Source organism: Equus caballus, chromosome 5, assembly GCF_041296265.1.
Source record: "Equus caballus isolate H_3958 breed thoroughbred chromosome 5, TB-T2T, whole genome shotgun sequence".
Lineage (NCBI taxonomy): Eukaryota > Metazoa > Chordata > Mammalia > Perissodactyla > Equidae > Equus > Equus caballus.
In genome coordinates, this window is record NC_091688.1 from 15,431,868 (window position 1) to 15,452,296 (window position 20,429).

General features: G+C 35.2%; 1 protein-coding gene across 1 annotated transcript in view; it reads left to right on the top strand.

The window, feature by feature from the left end:
- Positions 1-20,429, top strand: part of XPR1 (xenotropic and polytropic retrovirus receptor 1) — a 198,600-nt gene that overhangs the window by 154,708 nt on the left and 23,463 nt on the right. Inside the window, exon 11 of the mRNA XM_023640652.2 lies at positions 290-484. Coding sequence (XP_023496420.2) covers positions 290-484 — 195 coding nt within the window. The remainder of the gene's footprint in view (positions 1-289; positions 485-20,429) is intronic.

A 20,429-nucleotide genomic window follows, 5' to 3' on the forward strand; every position in this document is an offset into this window, starting at 1 on the left:
TTCTAATTTTCTTAGAGTTTCACCACGCTTCAAAGAAAAGTGATTCTAGGACAGTCAGAAATCTGAGAGGGCACATTTTCCTACTAGGTCCCCCCTCTGTATTTTACCTTCTCTCTTTGGCTTACCTACCCCTAAAATGTTTGAGAATATAATAGTTGCAAAGAAGCATGATTCTGAAACCCAGGCTCCTTGCTTTTATGGACTTGCTAGTGGTTACCATATGTGACTAAATGATGTGAACAAATTATTTTTTTAAATTGTAACTTTTTCTTCTTTGAAATCTTCACAGAACCAGAAATTTGCCACAAATATTCATATGGTGTGCGGGCCATTGTTCAGTGCATTCCTGCTTGGCTTCGCTTCATCCAGTGCCTGCGCCGATACCGAGACACAAAAAGGGCCTTTCCTCATTTAGTTAATGCTGGCAAATACTCCACAACTTTCTTCACGGTGACGTTTGCAGCCCTTTACAGCACTCATAAAGGTATTCAGTGATTGACTGTGAAGAGATTTTTCAAAACCCGGGTTTTTACTTCTTGAATCTGTTTCTTACTCTGGTTGCTTTTCTATTTTTTCTGCTCTTTTTACCCGCTGAAGTTCCAGTCCCCTCAGTGATACTAGTTTGTTCTTGAACACACTTTTAGTCTCGTTCCAATATTTACTAATAAGTACCATTAAAAAGAATCAAAGTTGTCCAGAATAGCAAGGATTTGTAGTAATGTTTGAAATCCTGAATTATGTTTAATGGGCTCAATCTGTGGACACCTTGGGTTTTCATTTGGTTTTTTTAGACTTCTTGTTCACTAATGAGGTTGGGAAATGCTAGGTGAAAAAGATTCCCTCTGGCAATCATGTATGCTTTTAATCGCTTTCCTCCACCAAGTAGTAAGGATTGTTTCCAGCCCATTTAACTGCAAATTGAGTTCTCTGATCTCTCTAGTTTCTTATCTCCATGGCAACTAGTTATTACTTGAGACTGCTCTTCTGTTGAGAGGAGAAAAAAGCTTTTAGGTTCTGAGCCACATGCAGTCACTTCTTTTGAATTTTTAACCTTTTCCCAAGAACTGTCAATCAAGGATTTCCCCTCCTTTTACTAAAAAATGCATTCCTTCTTTGTTTACATCAATATCAGCCCACACCTTACAGGCTGCGCTCTCTCCTCTGTGGTGGTAAAGAAATGTTACTAATTGAAATTATTTTTAAATACTTTGGTAAATTTTTTTCAGTGGTTCTTTTTCTTTAATTGAGATGTTGCATTTTAGGAGCGTTAGCTAATGTTCCAGAACTACTACTTATCTAAAGTGTCTCTGATGGTCTTGAAAGATTAGGATGGTGGTTTTTTTGTGAGGCCTGCGTTTGGTCCAACAGAACACTTTATAGCATACTTCCACTTTTGCAGTAGATTCTGAGATTGCCGTAATATTAATAATGCAGCCAATAATTTTACCACTTTGTAGGCACTCTTGTTAAATGATATAATTTAACTAAGTACCTCTGTGAAGGAAACACATCCTCAAAACTCCCATAATTTTAACTCTTGCTGAGGAATGTAGTTATTCAATCCTGGCATGCATCGTGAGTCAGAAGGTTGTTACTAGAGAATTTATAAATGAGGCAGCTGATTTGATACATGACTCAAGAACCCTTTACTTTTCTCCCATTCTGGGTAAAAACAAATACTGTCTTTTGATTGAATATTTTAGGCTGTAACATGTCCTTAACTATAGTGATACCATTCAGTAAGAAGCTGAAAATCTGAATTCCTCAAATCTGCAAGCACTCCACATCCAAACACCTAAAGCCAGAAGCAGCGGTCTGAGTAGTACTGCGGTCATCAGACTTGGTTTTTGCTGATGTACCTCTTCAAAAAATTTGTAAGCTATGTTGTTATTTTCTCAGACATTTTTAAGTTTACATCTGAAATTTTTCATCTTAAGTTTAAATAATTACAAAAAGTGTAGCTTCCAGTGTATTTTAAACATTCACATTTAAGAACAAAACTGCTAAATGTTTGTACTGAATGTATCCAGGTAATCTAAATATAAAAGTATGATACTCATCGTGATTTATATTTTTTAAATGAAGCAATTCTACAATAGTCCAAAATTTTACATCTCTTTCCTACTGAACTTTTTTTAATGTTATATATTTTTATGTTTTAATGACTTTTGTTTGATACCATATATGTAAATTGAAATTAAATTATTAATTTCCTACTACTAGAAGGTGCTAAGAGATTTTTTCTTTGTGTGTTATAATGATCATTACCCTGATTATTATCTATTGTTGATCAAAGTAACAGTACAAATGTATTACAAATTTTAATAGTTTTTACACACAAACGTTTCTTAATGAGTTAAATTTATATTACTTATTACTAATAAGTTAGTAACATAGCTAAGTACACGAGAAAAGTAAGTTTTTTTGTTGCAATGCCACTCAATTTTTTGGACAAATTCTGAGTTTATATGCCCAAAAAATTGCATAGTAGTCTAGCATCAATAATTATTTTTAGGGGCCGGCCCGGTGGCTCAGCGGTTAAGTTCACACATTCCGCTTCGGCAGCCTGGGGTTCACTGGTTGAGATCCCAGGTATGGACCTATGTGCCACTTGTCAAGCCATGCTGTGGCAGGCATCCCACATATAAAAAATAGAGGAAGATTGGCACAGATGTTAGCTCAGGGCCACTCTCCCTCAGCAAAAAGAGGAGGATTGGCGGCATATGTTGGCTCAGGGCTAATCTTCCTAAAAAAAAAAAAACTTTTAGTGATCTATAAAATTTTCTTTGTTGAAAGCAAAGAGTTGAAAATAAACTGAATAAAGTAAAGAATTGAACATATACTGAATGAAAAAAGGATTTGTTAACTAGAAACTGGAGTCATTCACTTTCTCTGTTTCTAGACAGTATACCAAAAAGCTTGAGTAGAACCAATCTATGATACTTAATTTTAGAGGCTCCTTATTTAGCCCACCATTCTCAAAAAACAATTAGGAAAGTAAAAATATTGTTGATTTAAATAGGCATTTGCCAGTGCAGTATTTTTTGATGACATGCTTTTATCTTATCTTTAAGTGTATTTTTGAAAAATATCTTGGAATCACAGATTACTCTCATCCAGTTTATAGGGAATATTTGCTACATACCCTAATTGGATAACTGGTTAGCCAAATCAGAAAAAAATTTGGCTTAAATTAATATATTTATATATACCCCTGTGTAAATACCTCACTTCTTAATTCTAATTCTGACTTAGGTGGATAGGTGAGTATATAGACAGACAGAGGAAGCATGCATTCAATAAGTATTATTGAGACTATTCTGTGTATCAGGTTGTACTAGATAATAAAAATAGAGCAACAAGCAAAACACAATTCTTGCCCTCAAGAATTTATAATCTAGTAGAGGACAAAGACAAGTAAATTGGCATTAGTTGCTTACACAACAATGTGAGTATACTTAAAACTTCTGAACTGTACACTTAGAAATTAATATGGTAAATTTTATGCTATGTGTTTTTTACCACACACACAAAAAAAAGACATTAAAACAGAGGGTAAAGAGAGAAGCGGGTACCAGAACAGCCTACACCACAAGTCACTAACTCAGCCTCTAGGCCTCATGATGGGAAGTGTGGAGAAGACTTCCCAGAGGTGATAGTTAAACCATACCCTGTTGTCTGTATTAAATTAGGAGGATTCCAGTTATCCCATTATATCTTTTGTTCAAGGCCATGTAATTTGTGAGTGTTGGAAGGGTTACTCTTCCCAATTCTGTCCTCTTCAGCTTAGGGCTCCCCCCCCCCCCCCGCCCCCAGACAAAACCACACCTATGAAGCTGAGATAATAGTATCTATTGTGTTTACTTTATAGATTTCTTGTAAGGATTAAATAAGGTAGTGCACATGAAATCGCCTTATAAACTCTTAACTTGCTACACAAATGGAATTTATTATTAAATGAAATATAATTCTCTTTGCTGTTTAGAGCTAGTATGTATGTGTCCTCCTTTATGGGAAAGTCTTTTTAAGAGAAACCCTTATGATTACCTTGGCTGGGTGGGTTGTAGGGGCTAGTATCAATTAGGGATGTGTTTGGCTTTTTGTTCAAGTAACACAGCTGTTTACTCACTGAACTTGATTCACGTGCCCACAGTCAAATTTTTTTTAAAACAAGCATACTTTTAGAGGGACCATTGGTTATATATCTTAATCATATCCCTAAATTTTTTTTTTAAAAAAAACCCACTTTTCGTAGTTGCTACGTATTAAATTTTTATATCACTAAATTTTTTTTACCAAAAAGCCTAAAACAGAGGGAAAAAATTAGAAAGAAAACTCAGAGGAGCCATTGACAGAAAATTGCACATTGAGCAATGATTAGAAGTAGAATTTGATTCCTATTGTTTTCTTGGACAATATGTAAGAGAAAAAAGCATCAGAAAACATAGACTTTAGAAGTAATCATTGAGCCAAAAGAATAAATTCTATATGGTTAATGGAGTAGATCTTTTTCTATTGAATGCTTATGTGCTATTGCAAAGATGAATTTAATTGGGGGAGGGGGGGGACAGTGTAGAAGAGGGTGAGGTAGCCTTGTTCAGACTCAAGAGATCTGAATCTTTTCAGAGACATAGCATACAAGAGTTACCATAGTAACAGCATTATTGGGGGCATTTTCAAGATTGTTCCAAAGGTTATGTCTTATGTTATACTGCATGATTTGTAAAAATGGAGGTGCAAGAGTCAATTCTTTTCCTAGAGTCATTTTTTAAAGGTGAGGGAGGGGGTTTAGGCAGCTCATTTTAGGGAGGCTCTGTGATAATATTGCAGCCAGCCCTCACTTGTAGTAAAAAGGAAAACACATTTTAAACGTTTCAGTGTATTTCATTTTCCATCATTGAGGTTTTAGAAACAAAAGAATTTTGTTAGCAGCCAATTTCTGTATTTTAAGAATTCGCATTTCATTGCAAGGCTAAACTTGAAGCCAATTCCTACAAGTTTTTTGTTGGAATTAGTATTGGAGGAGACAGAAGAGTATTTTAAATGGTTTTTGTGTGTCCTTGAGGTTTCTTGGCTTTGGCAAGGAAAAGCCTGTGGGAGGTACAATAATAGAAAAAGCCATTGTGGTGGTATTTCTAACCCCTTGTTGGGGAGAGAGCACTTCATTAGATTTTCTGTTTTTCATTTATGGTTTCTAACATCCTAAAATATTGATGAATTCTTTTGGACTTAGCTCTTTGCTATTCTCTGAATGTATAGGAGAAAAAGATTTCTTTTAAAAATACTTTATATTTTACTTTAGACTTTTGTGTTAGTATTTGCTAACAAGCATTTGCTACTAGGCTTTTAAAAATACTTGGGAAAAAAGAGAGAGATTCTCTGCTCACTTAAAAGCTGAGTTCATTTGTGTTTGTTTGTTTGGTTGTTTTCCAGCGCCCAGAGCCCTTCTTGTTGAACGTTCTCTAAGGGCTGCTGTGCCCCTAGTGAGGATTCCTCAGCAGTAGTTCAGCGCCTTTAGTGCAAAGAGCCATTTCATTGTTTTGAGTGAGCACACACGGTCCCGAAGTGCTTCCTCTCTGGGCTATGGCCAGTTTGCTACCCTGTTTCTACCCTGAAGAATAGGCTGCTATGCCAGAATTTCCAAATTTTAGTCTTGTTATACTGTATAGTATAATAGAAACACTTAGTTGTTGTTTTTTTTAATTCCCTAGGGAAATTTTGGCTCGTTAACTTTTTTTTAAGACATGCACACAATTTTTTAAAACAACTTATTTGGATAAATGCTTTCATTTATGGCTTACTATTGAAAGTAGTTCAGATCTTTAACTCTTTTGAAATTTGATATATTCTACTTTAATTTCTCTAGCCTAACTAATGCAGACAAAAAAGTAGATTATTTTAGAATTCATCACTTATCAATATTGGTTTAAATCCTGCTGATGTTATAGAGTCAAATGTCTGAGATATTGTTTGCTTCTGATTATTAACTTGACTTTAGCAAATATTTCCTGAGTAGCTTTTATCTATTCGGCATTGTGCTAATTTTAAATGGTGTTGAATCATATGCACCTTGGACACGTTAACTGATTACACTAGTACCCACTCCATAAGAAGGAAATATGTGCAGAATTCTTTAGGGAGAAATGAGAGAACAGGGCAGAGATAGACCAGAAGTGTTACTCTAATGGGTCTCTCAACACACACAAAAAAAATCAAGAAAGGAACTAAGGGTTCCTTACTGACAAAAAGATTTATATTTTTTCCATCAGCTTTTATCCTGCTGAAAGTGATTAGAGACTGTTTAAACTTTTTATTTTTAATGAAATCTCAAAGAAGACTGATACTGCAACTGATGAGATGGTTCCTAGATGAAGTATTTGAATAGATGTTTCAGAAGTACTGGCTTTGATCCTTTTGGTAAAATTTGGGATAATACACATTTTACTCTACTTCTAAAAATATTCAATTTGAAAGAAAAAGTATCAAATGAAGGTTTCTATAAAAAGGCATCACAGTCTTGGACTGTTTCACTCTGAAATTAAGAATTGTTTCAGATGGCTTTTTTTAGATCTGATATGTTATACTAGTGTAGAATATTGGCAGGTTGTGGGAAATGCTGGAAGAAGTTTTGGCATTCCCTCTCTTTCTCTCTATGCATGCCACCTATTATATATACTCTGACTCCCTTCTTTTTAGATCTGTTAATTAACCAAAATATGGAATATATATTATTTCTTATATTTCTAGATGACATTTTTGTGATCTATGTTTCTTTTTTTACTCAACTCTAATTACTGTATCCTGTTATTATAGCTGCTTAAATATGTACTCCAATTATTTCTATTTTTAAAGGTTTATAATTTTAGGTTGTGTTTATGACTTAATTTTTTACGGTTCAATTAAGAAAAAAGTTCCTGGGGCCGGCCCCGTGACCGAGCAGTTAACTTCACACGCTCCGCTTCTGTGGCCCCAGGCTTGGCCAGTTCAGATCCTGGGTATGGACGTGGCACCGCTCATGAAGCCATGCGTCCCACATAGTACAACCACAAGGACCTACAACTAGAATATACAACTATGTACTGGGGGGCTTTGGGGAGAAGAAGAAGAAAAGAAAAAAAAAAGATTGGCAACAGATGTTAGCTCAGGTGCCAATCTTAAGAAAAGAAAAGAAAAAAGTTCCTAACTGTATGTGTATAGTACCTGAAACTTTCTTAAAAGTTGCATAAAATAAGCACTTGAGACATTGTCAACAATTGATAAGATCTTTGTATTTCTTTGTAAAGTGATTGTGGTTGATAGCATTCCATTTAGTTAAATAAATGAAATTGTATCTTTTGCGGGAGAGAAGGCAGAAACATGTAATTTTGTCCATTCCAGGATAGTTGTTATTTAGTTATATTGTTAAAGGAGTGGGAAAAGAGAGAAATCAATCTTTAATAATCACTGAAGAGATCATTTTGCTATTGAGGAGCGAGTGAATGAGGATCTATATGAATAGTAGTAAATTGAAATAAATACAATTTAATAATTGAATTACCTTCTTGATTACAGCTATCACATCTATTTTATTCAACTGACGTTTGTAAAACACTCACAGTGTGTCAGAGACTGTGCTAGATGCTAGGTGTACATAGATGAACATGACATACCGTGTCTTTAAGACATCCTGTTGGAGCTCACGGTTTTTACTAAGGAAGAATAACAAATAACAAGAGAACACGAAAAATGTAATAGTACTGTATTATGTGTATCGTGTAGGGTACTGAGGTGGTTTGAAAGAGGGAGTGGTTAATTCAATGAGAGTTTTGATGAAGAGCCAAGTTTTTGTTTTTTATTGAGTTCATAATAGTTTACATCATTGTGAAATTTCAGTTGCACATTACTTCTTGTCCATCACCATGTACGTGCTCCCCTTCACCCCCTGTACCCACCCCCCACACCCCTTCCGCTGGTAACCACTAAACTGTTCTCTGTGTCCATGTGTTTATCTTCTTCGTATGAGTGAAATCATACAGTGTTTGTCTTTCTCAGTCTGGCTTATTTCGCTTAACATAATACCCTCCGAGCTAAGTTTTTTTTTAATTAACCTTTTTATTTTGAGATAATTGTCAGTTCACTTGTTGTTGTTAGAAATAATACAGAGAAATCCCATATACCCTTCACACAGTTTCTCCAGTGGTAAATTACAGAAATATAGTACAATATCACAACTAGAATATTGACATTGATGCAGTCAAGATACAGAACATTTCCATCATCTCTTGTTGCCTTTTTATATCACACTCTCTTCCTACTAGCCCCACTTTCTCCCTAACCCCTGGCAACCACTGATATGTTCTCCATGTTATAATTTTCCCATTTAAAGAGTGTTATATAAGTGGGATCATACAGTTCTGTAACCTTTTGAGATCTAGTTTTTCACTCAGCATAATTGTCTCAAGATTGATCCAGGTTGTTGCATAAATCAATAGTTTGTTCATTTTTGTTGTTAAGTAGTGTTCCACAGTATGAATATACCATAGTCTAACCGTTCACCCACCGAGTGACGTTTGTATTGTTTCCGCTTTCAGGCTGTTATGAACATAGCTGCTATAAACATTCATGTACAGGTTTTTGGTGAATATAGATTGTCGTTTCTCTGGCTTAAATGCTCAAGAATGCAATTGCTGGGTAGTATAGTAGCTGCATGTTTTTTTGACAAACTGCCAAAGTATTTTTAGAATAACTGTACCATTTTACATTCTCATCAGCAGTGTATGAGTGATCCGGTTTCTCCACATCCTCACCAGCATTTGATGCTGTCACTATTTTTTATTTTAGCTGTTCTGATAGGTGTGTAGTAATATCTCATTGTGATTTTAATCTTTTGGACATCATTTCATATGCTTTTTTGCCATCTGTGTATTCTCTTCAGTGAAATGTCTGTTTGTGTCTTTTGCCCATTTTCTAATTGGATTGTTTTTTATTGAGTTTTTAGAGTTATTTATATATTTTAGATACTAGCCCTTTGTTAGATAATATTTGCTAATATTTTATCCCATTCTTCAGCTTGTCTTTTTTTTTTTAATGATTACTGGGCTTGATTTTTTAACACAGTTTTAGATTTATAGAACAATTGAGCAGATAGAGTTCCATATACCCACCTCACCCTCATCCAACCCCACTCTCACACACAGTTTCCCCTCTTATTAACATCTTGTGTTAGTTTGGTACATTTGTTACAATTAATGAACCAATATTGATAGATTATTATTAACTGTAGTCCACAGTTTCCTTTGTGCTATACAGGTCTGTAGGTTTTGACAAAAACATAATGACCTGTATCCACCATTACAGTTTCATACAGAATACCTAAAAATCCCCTGTGCTTCACCTCTTCATCCCTCTACTTCCTCACCCTAAGAAACCACTGATCTTTTTACTAAGTCTATAGATAGGCTTTTTCCAACATATCACATAGTTGGAACCAGATAGTATGCAGCCTTTTCAGACTGACTTTTTTCACTTAGCAATAGGCATTTAAGCTTCTTCCAATGTCTTTTCATGGCTTGATAGCACACTTCTTTTTGTTACTGAATAATATTCCATTGTATGGATGTACCAGTTTATTTCTCCATTCACCTGCTGAAGCACATCTTAGTTACTTCTAATTTTTGACAATTGTGAATAAAGCTCCCAAAAACATCCATGTGCTGGTTTTTGTAGGGTCCTAACTTTTCAACTCAACTCAGCCTGGGAGTATGATTGCTGGATCATATGGTAAGACTATCTTTAGATTTGTAAGAAAGTGCCAAACTGCCTTCCAAAGTGGCTGTACCATATTGCATTCCTACCAGCAACGAATGAAAGTTCTCATTGCTCTGCATCCTTGTTTGCATTTGACGTTTTCAGTTTTTTGGATTTTAGCCACTCTAATAGGTGTGTAGAGTCATCTCATTGCTTTTTTAACTTGCACTTCCCTAATGACTTACGATGTTGAGTATCTTGTCATATACTTATTTGCCATCTGCGTATCTTCTTTGGTAAGGTGTCTCTTCAGACCTCTTGTCCATTTTCTAATTGGGTTATTTGTTTTATTATTGTTGTCTTAAGAGTTCTTTGTATATTTTTGGACACAAGTTATTAGATAATATTTGCAAATATTTTCCCAGAGTCTGCAGCTTTTCTTTTCATCCTCCTAACATGGCCTTTCACAAAGCAGAAGTTTTTAATTTTGGTGAAATCCAGCTTACTGCTTTTTCCTCTTATAAGTCATGCTTTTGGTTTCAAATCTAAGAACTCTTTGCCTAGCCCTAGATCCTGAAAGTTTTCTGTGTCTTTTTTCTAAGAGTTTTATGTCTTACACTTAAATTTGTGATGTATTTTGAGTTAATTTTTGTATAAGGCGTGAGACAGGTTGAGGTTCATTTTTTTTTTGCCATCGGATGGCCAATTGCTCCAGCATCTTTTGCTGAAAGGGCTGTCTTTCCTCTCTTAAATTGCTTTTGTGCTTTGGCAGAAATCAGTTGAGCTCATTGGTATGGTCTGTTTCTGGGCTCTTTCTATTCGTTTGCATTGATCTATGAATCTATCCCTCTTCCAGTACCACACAATCTTAATTACTCTAGCTACATAGTAAGTCTTAGAATTGGGTAGATTGATTCTTCCTAGTTTATTCTTTTTTTTTGAGGAAGATCAGCTCTCAGCTAACATCTGCTACCAATCCTCCTGTTTTTGCTGAGGAAGACTGGCCCTGAGCTAACATCCATGCCCATCTTCCTCCACTTTATATGTGGGACATCTGCCACAGCATGGCTTGCCAAGTGGTGCCATGTCCGCACACGGGATCCGAACCAGTGAACCCCAGGCTGCCTGAAGCAGAACGTGCGCACTTAACCACTGTGCCACTGGGCCGGCCCCTACTTTATTCTTTTTCAAGACTGTTTTAGCTATTCTAGTTCCTTTGCTTTTCTGTATAAATTTTTGAATAATCTTGTCTATATCTACAAAAAGTCTTGCTGTAGTTTTGGTAAGAATTGTGTTAAACCTGTTTATCAATGTGGGGAGAATTGACATCTTTACTATGTTGTGTCTTCCAGTCCATAAACACGTTAACATTTATTTAGATTTTGTGCATGTGTGTGTGAGGAAGACTGTCCCTGAGCTAACATCTGTGCCAGTCTTCCTCTGTTTTTTATGTGGGACACCACCACAGCATGGCTTGATGAGCAGTGTGTAGGTCCACAGCCAGGAACCGAACCCATGAACCCTAGGCTGCCGAAGTGAAGTGCGCTGAACTTAACCACCAGGCCAGCTCCTATTTAGATCTTCCTTCATTTCTTTCATTAGCATTTTGTATTTTTCAGTGTACAAGTCTTTTACATATTTTTTTGAGTGATCATGAATGATGATATTGTATTTTTAAATTTTGGTATCCATGTGTTCATCAGTAGTATATAGAAATACAATTGACTTTTGTACATTTATCTTCTATCTTGTGACCATGCTGAACTCATTCATTCTAAGTCAGAGTTTTTTGTATATTCCTTGGGATTATCTACATAGACAATCATGTCATCTACAGATAGGGACAGTTTTATTTCTTCCTTTCCAATCTCTGTGCCATTACTTCTCTGTATTTTCTTTCTTTGCCTTATTGCTCTGGCTCAAGCTTCCAGTATTGTGTTGAGTAAGAGTGGTGAGAGCAGGTATCCTTGCCTTGTTTCCAGTCTTGGGGAGAAAGCGTTCAGTTTTTCACCATTAAGTATAATAAATAAAACTTGCTCAGCTAATGCTGTAGGTCTTTTGTTGAAGCTTTATCAAGTTTACAAAGTTCCCTCTATTCCTGTTTTTCTCGGAGTTTATTTTGTCATGGTTGGGTGTTAAATTTTTTTCAAATGCTTTTTCTGGATCATTTGATATGATCCTGTGATTTTTCTTCTAAACTTTAGCTCATTAATATGGTAAATTATATTATCAATTTTTGAATAATGAACCAGCCTTGCATCTCTGGAATAAACCCCACTTGGTCGTGGTATATAATTCTTTTTATATATTGCTAAATTCTATTTCCTAGTATCTTGTTAAGGATTTTTGTGTCTGTATTCATGAGGGATATTGGTCTGTACTTTCCCTTTTTTTTTTTTTTTAACTGTGTTTGGTTTTGGTATAGGTGTAAAACTAACTTCATAAAATGAATTGAGAAGTTTTCTCTCTTCTAATTTACAGAAGAGTTCTTTAAAAGTTTGGTGGAATTCTCCAGTGAAACCATCTGGGCCTGGAAATTTATTTTTGAGTAGTTTTTGAGTTACAAATTCAATTTCCTTAACAGTTATAGGACTCTTCAAATTATTTCAAACTGAGTGAGTTGTGATAGTCTATGTTTTTTGAGGAATTTGGTCCATTTTATCTGTTGTCTAAATTTATGGGTGTAGAGTTTTCTATAGTAATCTTTTATTATCCTTTTGATGTCTTCAAGGTCAGTAGTGATATTCCCTGTTTCATTCCTAATATTGGTAGTTTGTGTCTTCTCTCTTTTCTTTGTCAGTTGTACTAGGTTTGTTGATTTTATTGATCTTTTCGAAGAACCAGCTCTTTGTTTCATTGATTTTTAAAAATTTTTCTTTTCAATTTTATTGATTTCTGTTCTTATCTTTATTATTTCCTTCCTCCTGCTTGCTTTGGATTTATTTTGCTGTCCTTTCTCTAGATTCTTAAGGGGGGAGTTTAGATTATTGATTGGAGACTTTTTCTCTTTTCTGATTTATGCAATTGTGTGTATAATATATGTATAATACTGTGCATTTCCCTCTCAGCACTGCTTTAGCTGTGTCCCACAAACTTTGATGTGTTGTATTTTCATTTTCATTTAGTTCAATGTATTTTTAAATTTCCCTCAGACTTTCTCTTTGATCCATGAAGTATTTAGTAGTATGTTGTTTAGTTTCCAAGTGTTTAGAGATTTTTCTGTGCCCCATCAATGTATATGTTCACTGGGCACTTGAAAAGAATGTGCTATTGTCGGATGGAGTGTTTATTACATCCTCTTGGTTGATGATGTTGTTAAGTTCTATATCCTTGCTTATTTTTTATTTGTTCTATCAGTTGTTGAGGAGGAGAGTTGAAATCTCCAACCATAATTGTGAATTTGTCTATTTCTCCTTTCAATTTTATCAGTTTTTGCTTCACATATTTTACTACACTGTTGTATGATGTATACACTATTAGGATTGCTACATATTCTTGGTAGATTGACTTTTTTATCATTATATAATGCCTCTCTCTGTCTTCAGTAATTTTCTTTGCTCTGAAATCTACTTTATTTGATAGTAATATAGCCACCCTGCTTTCTTTTGATTAATGTTTATATGATATTTTTCCATCCTTTTACTCTCAAGCTACCAATAAATTATATTTGAAAGGAGTTTCTTATAGACAGAATGTAGTTGGATCGTAGTTTTTAATCCCTTCTGCCAGTCTCTTTTAACTGGTATATTTAGACCATTGACATGTAATGTAATTAGTGGTGTGTTAGAACTTAAGTATACCATTTTCTTTTTTGGTTTTCTACTCTCTCTGCTTTTTATTTCTGTTTTTAGTTGAACATTTTTAAAGTTCCATTTTGATTTGTCTATAGCATTTTTGAGTGTCTCTCTTTGTGTAGCTTCTTTAGTGGTGGTTCTAAGTATTACCTTATATATGCATAACTTATCACAGTGTCCTAGAGTCACCATTTTACCAGTTTGAGTGACTTATAGAACCTTACTTCCCTTTACATCTCTTTACCCTCTCACATTTATAAGATATTTCTTGGCTGCTTTCCTGATTTTTTTACTTTGTCTTCAGTTTTTGGAAGTTTAATAATAATGTGTTTTGGCATGGATTTCTTTGAGTTTATTCTCTTTATGCTTTGCTCAACTTCTTGCATCTGTAGGTTTATGTCTCTTATCAAATTTGGGGGAGTTTTCATCTATTTTTTCTTCAAGTACTTTTTCAGCTTCCCCCTTTTCTCTCCTTCTGGACTCTGATGACACAAATGTTAGGTCATTTCTTATGGTCCCATAGGTCCCTGAATCTCTGTGCATGTTTTTAAAATCTATTTTTTCTCTATTGTTCAGATTGGGTAATTTCTATTGTCCTGTTTTCAGTTTGCTGATTCTTTCCTCTGTCTCATCTATTCTGCGACAACAATTTGCTGAAATTTTTATTTCAGTTATTGTATTTTTCAATTCTAATATATCCATTTGGTTTTTCTTTATATCTTCTATTTCTTTTCTGAGACTTTTTATTTCTTTGCTGAGGCTTTCTGATTTTTCATTGTTTTGAGCATTTTATGATTGTCCATTAAAGCATTTTTATCATGACTGCTTTAAAATCTTGTCAAATAATTCCACATCTCTGTCATCTCAGTTTTGGCATCTGTTGGTTGTCTTTTTTTCAGTTAGTTTGAGATCTTCTTGGTTCTTAGTATGACTAGTAATTTTCTGTTGAAACCTGGACATTTTGGGTATTATGTTATGAGACTTTGGAGATATACACAGATACACAACCCTTTAATTATCCTTTGGATTCAGAACATTTCCTGCTTTTGTATGGTAGCACTAGCTGCCAACTAACAGCTTTGACATAATCACCTTCTTTGTCACAAATATGAGTACAATTTGTGTGGTTATTTGGGTATTGTATTTTATCCATTTTTATTAAAATGGGTGAGAGTTATAAAAGATAGTACACACCATTATTAAAAATAAATGTCTCAAATTTAATACAATTAAAACAAAGATGGAAATCATTTGGCATGCAGAAAGCAGCAACTTTTAAGCATAAGTGCAACCCTCATTGAATTTGAAGAGATTAGCCATGTTCTGTTGTAAAGGGTAAAAGCAAAGAATGTCTGTAAAATCTTGGGAATAATGTCATTAAAAGATTGTCCCTAAAAGGTAAGGAAGATATAATAAGGAGGTTTCTTTTCTTTTTTTTTTTTTAGCTCTCAGGAAATAAAATCCTCACATAAAGTGTATATCTGTTACTTGACTTTTTCTTTCTTTCTTTCTTTCTTTTTGATGAGGAGGATTGGCCCTGAGCTAATATCTGTTACCAGTTTTCCCTTTTGCTTGAGGAAGATTGTTGCTGAGCCAACGTCTGTACCAGTTTTCTTCCATTTTGTATGTGGGATGCCGCCACAGCATGGCCTGATGAGCAGTGTGTAGGTCCATGCCCAGGATCGAAAGCAGTGAACCCCAGGCTGCCGAAGCAGAGTGCATGACTTTAACCACTATGCCACTAGGCTGGCCCCTTATTTGACTTTCTCGTGTTCACCTTTATACAGGTTTTCAGGGACAGGTTGTATGTGTAGACTACCCAGAAACCATATCACCTCCCCCAAATTCAATTTGGCAAATTATTAATTGAGTTCCTGCTACACGCAGTGTAGTGCATAGGCCCTGGAAAAATGCAGACTTGGGATCTCTCCCTAAGATGCATTACAATTTGATAGACGACTAGATATACAATTCACTCTACTGTAAAGTTAAATTCTTTTTAAAATGCTGGATAGGGTACAGTCTTACAGGAGAGAGAAAAGAAGTATGTATATATACATTGTAAAAGAATATGAACACAGGGGCTGGCCTGGTGCTGGAGTGGTTAAGTTCATGCTCTCCATTTCTGCAGCCCAGAGTTTTGCTGGTTCGAATCCTGGGCTTGGACACAGCACTTCTCATCAAGCCATGCCGAGGCAGCGTCCCACATAGCACAGCCAGAGGCACTCACAACTAGACTATACAACTATGTACTGGGGGGCTTTGGGGAGAAGAAGAAAAAAACAGAAAGAAGGAAAGAAAAAAGAAGGTTGGTAACAGATGTTAGCTCAGGTGCCAATCTTTAAAAAAGAAAAAGAATATAAGCACAAACAAAATGTTTTATGAAAAGAATCTCATAGGAAGGAGAGATTACCTTCTTTCTAAACTTAGATGTATTATTTTGTCCTTTGCTAACTTTTATTTTTAAATTTTTATGCATCTCAGAAATGTTAACTTGAAAGGGGGTTTTTATAACTCTCATTGCTTTTCTCAAGCCCCTAATTCAGTCCTTCCCTCTTTACTTTTCCAGACCACTTTGTCTCCTGCTACCTTGAGAAAATTGAACCTATCAGGAATCATTTTCCTTCAGCTACCTTCTGCCTACATACTTGACTTAATCCAAACCCATTCTCACCATATTTTTCCCAGTCTTGGGTAACAAGATTTCCCTCCTAATGTACTCTGACCTCATTTCCTCCTTTCTCTTTCAAGATCTTGCTCTGGCAATCACCCCTTTTCTTTCCTAAATATTTAATCTCTTTGTCATTACTAGCTCCTTCCTTCCAGCCTCTATACATGCTCAAGAGTCTCTCACCCTAAGAAGACTTCCCTCATCTCATTAAGCCATCTGGTCTGGTCTCTTTCCCTTTCTCATTCCTGCATCTCAAAGCAGTAGTCTGCCTATCCTCACTGTCTGTATTCCTATAGCCACAATAACTCTATATAATATTTAAACATATTTACAAACCTTGAACTGTATACAAATACAGGATTAGGATTTATATTTTGAAAAGGATAACAGAAGCTATGTAACATTTGGGAGGGCTCTTCTCTCTGGATCTTTGGTGTAAAGGAATACAGGGAGCATAAACTCAACCAAGTTTAGTCAGATGCAGATGGCAAACTTCTATTTCTGATCGTATCCTTGCCCTTTTCACAGAAGGGGCTTGTATTTATTTTGATAGTTTCAAAATGATTTCATTGTCTACATATATATGACTCCCAAATCTGTATCTCAAACTTCTTATTTTTATTTCCAGTTGTTTCGTGGGCGTTTTCCGTCTTAATGTCTCATAGGTACCTCCAAGTCTACATGTTCAAAACTAAACTAATTTTTTCCCTTAAGCTTGCTTCAGGCGCCATGTTTACTATCTCAGTTCATGGCACTATCCCACCCATTCACCCAGATTAAAAACTAGGAGTCATCCTTGACTCTGCTGTTTATTTGTATTTCCACAGTTTGCTAATTCCTGCCAATTTTAGTTCCTAAATATTTCTCAGTTTTTTGCCTGACCTCTCTATACCGCTACTTCCTCTCAGTTCTAGTCCTCATCATTTCTCACTGGGCTCCTACAGCAGCCTTTTCATTAGTACAGTGCTTTCAAACTTGTCTCGCCTATCATCTTTAGTGCTGCGCTATTCAGTAATGTAGCTGCTAGCTGCATGTAGCTGTTGGGCACTCGAAAAGTGCCTAGTCTAAACTGAGATGTGCTGTAAGTTTAAAATACAAATTGGATTTTGAAGACTTAGTGTGAAAAAAAAGAGTGTAAAAGATATCATTAATAATTTTATATTGATTATGCATTAAAATATCATTTTAGATAGGTTAAATAAAATATATTATTAAAATTAATTTTACCTGTTTCTTTTTACCTTTTAAAATATGATTACTAGAAAATGTAATATTACTTATGTAACTCTTCCTCCAGCTTTTTGTGTGGGTGACTCCTTCTCATTATTCAGGCCCCAACTTAGAGACCTTCTCTGCCTGAATACTGTCTAAAGGAATTCTGCCAGTCTCAGTCATATCACTCTGTTCTGTTTTCTTTATGGCGCTTTTCACTGTCTGAAATCATCTTGTTTATTTGTATATCTGGTAATTATCTACCCCCACTAAGTAGTAAGGTTCATTGGGGCAGGAAATTTGCCATTAATGAATAAGGTTCACTACTGTGTGCCTGGTACCTAGAATAATATCTGGCATATAGTAGGTGCTCATTTATTGAATGAATGAATGGATGGTTTCTCTGTTTGACATGACTCTCTCTGCCTCATAAACCTGTTTAACTCGTAATCAAGTCCCTTCATGACTCAGCTCAAGTAGCACCTCCTCCACGAGGCCTTTCCTGGCTCTTCCCCCTTCTGAAAGCCTGGATTATTGATTCCTCCTCTATGCACAGGTCTACCATTGCCCTTACATGCTGTTTTGGTTTACTTTATATCTCTCCTCTTTTACACTTAGCCCCTAATAGTTCTTCAGTACGTCCCCATTCTCTAAAATAGACCTGGTTACCCAGTAGACGTTCAGCGTATGTTTGTTGAATATAGAAGTAAGCAAATTTTTCTTTGGAGTTAATCTTAAGCATTATAACTATATAATAAATAATGCAGCTTATAGTAGACACTCAGTCAACATTTGTCGAATGAATGAGTGAATTCCTGTGTACTGTTTTTCTTTTTTCATTATTATTATTTTATTGAGGTCATAATGGTTTATAACATTGTGAAATTTCAGGTGTACATTGTTACTTATCAGTTTCTGTATAGACTGTACTGTGCTCACCACCAGCAGTCTAGTTTCTATCCATCACCATATATATGTGCCACTTTACCCTTTTGCTCACTCCCCAACTCCCTTCCCCTCTGGTAACCACTGATCTGTTCTTTTTATTATAAAAACAATGTAGCAATATTATAAAGGCTTGTTTAAATCATTTATAAAATCACCACCCTAATAGTAACTATTTTCCTCAGTCCATTTTCTTCCTGTCTTTTTCCTTTTTTGAGATATAATTGACATACATTATATTAATTTCAGGCATACAACCTAATCATTTGTTTGTATATATTGAGAAATGATCCCCACAATAAGCCTAGTTAGCATCCATCACCATGCATAGTAACAGGATTTTTTTTCTTTTGATGAGAACTTTTAAGATTTACTCTCTTAGCAACTTTCAAATATGCGGTACAGTGTTATTAACTATAGTCACCATGCTGTATGTTACATCTCCATGATTGATTTATTTTATGACAGGAAGTTCATACCTTTTGACTCCCTTCACTCGTTTTGCCTTTTCCTCCACCCTCTGCTTCTGGCAACTACCAGTCTGTTCTCTGAATCTATGAGCATGGTTTGTTTTGTTTTGTTTTAGTTTCTGTTTATAAATGAGATCATATGGTGTTTGTCTTTCTCTGATTTATTTCACTTAGCATAATGCTCTCAAGGTCCATCAGTGTTGTTGCAAATGATAAGATTTCACTCTTTTTTATGGCTGAATAATATTCCATTGAATATATATATATAAATCTCTCATTTTATTTATCTATTCGTCCATTGATGGGCACTTCGGTTGTTTCCATATCTTGCCTATTATGGCTAAATAATCTTGGCTAAATAATGCTGCAGTGAATATGCGGGTGCATATGTCTTTTCAACTTAGTGTTTTCGTTATCTTCAAATAAATACTCAGAAGTGGAATTGCTGGATCATATGGTAGATCTTTTTTAAAATGTTTTGAGGAACCTCCATATTGTTTTCTATAATGGGTGTACCAATTTACGTTCTCACCAACAGTATACAAGAGTTCCCTTTTTGCCACATCCCCATCAACACTGGTTACTTCTTTTCTTTTTGGTAGTAGCCTTTCTAACAGGTGTGAGGTCATATCTCATTGTGGTTTTGATTTGCATTTTCCTGATAATTAGTGACGTTGAGCATGTTTTGATGTACTTGTTGGCCATCTCTGTGTCTTCTTTGGAACGATATCTACTCAGATCCTCTGCCCATTTTTTAATCGGATAGTTTGGTATTTGTGATTGAATTGTATGAGTTCTTTTTGTATTTTGCATATTAACTCCTTATCAGATAAACGACTTGCAAATATTTTCTCCCATTCAGTAGGTTGTCTTTTCATTTTGTTGATGGTTTCCTTTGCTGTGCAGAAGCTTTTTAGTTTGATGTAGTCCCATTTGTTTATTTTTGCTTTTGTTGCCTTGACTTTGGGTGTCAAATCCAAAAATTCATCACCAAGACCAATTTCAGGGAGCTTACCGCTCATGTTTTCTTCTAGAAGTTTTACGGTTTCAGGTCTTACATTCAAATCTTTAATCCATTTTGAGTTAATTTTTGTGGATGGTGTAAAATAGTGGTCCAGTTTCATTCTTTTGCATGTTGCTGTCCAGTTTTCCCAACACCACTTATTGAAGAGACTGTCTTTAGCCTATTGTATATTCTTGCTCCTTTATTGTAAATTAATTGACCATATATGTGTCAGTTTATTTCTGGGCTCTCTGTTACGTTCCATTGATCTGTGTGTCTGTTTTCATGCCAGTACCATATGTTTTGATTACTATAGCTTTGTAATATAATTTGAAATCAGGAAGCATGATGCCTCCAGCCTTGTTCTTCTTTCTCAAGATTCCTTTGGCTATTCAGGGTCTTTTGTGGTTCTATACAAATTTTGTAATTGTTTGTTCTAATTCTGTGAAAAATGCCATTGAAATTTTAATAGAGACTGCATTGAATCTGTAGATTGCTTTGGGTAGTATAGACATTTAACAATATTAATTCTTCCAATCCATGAGCATGGAATATCTTTCCACTTATTTGTGTCTTCTTTCTTTCATCAATGTCTTATAGGCTTCAGT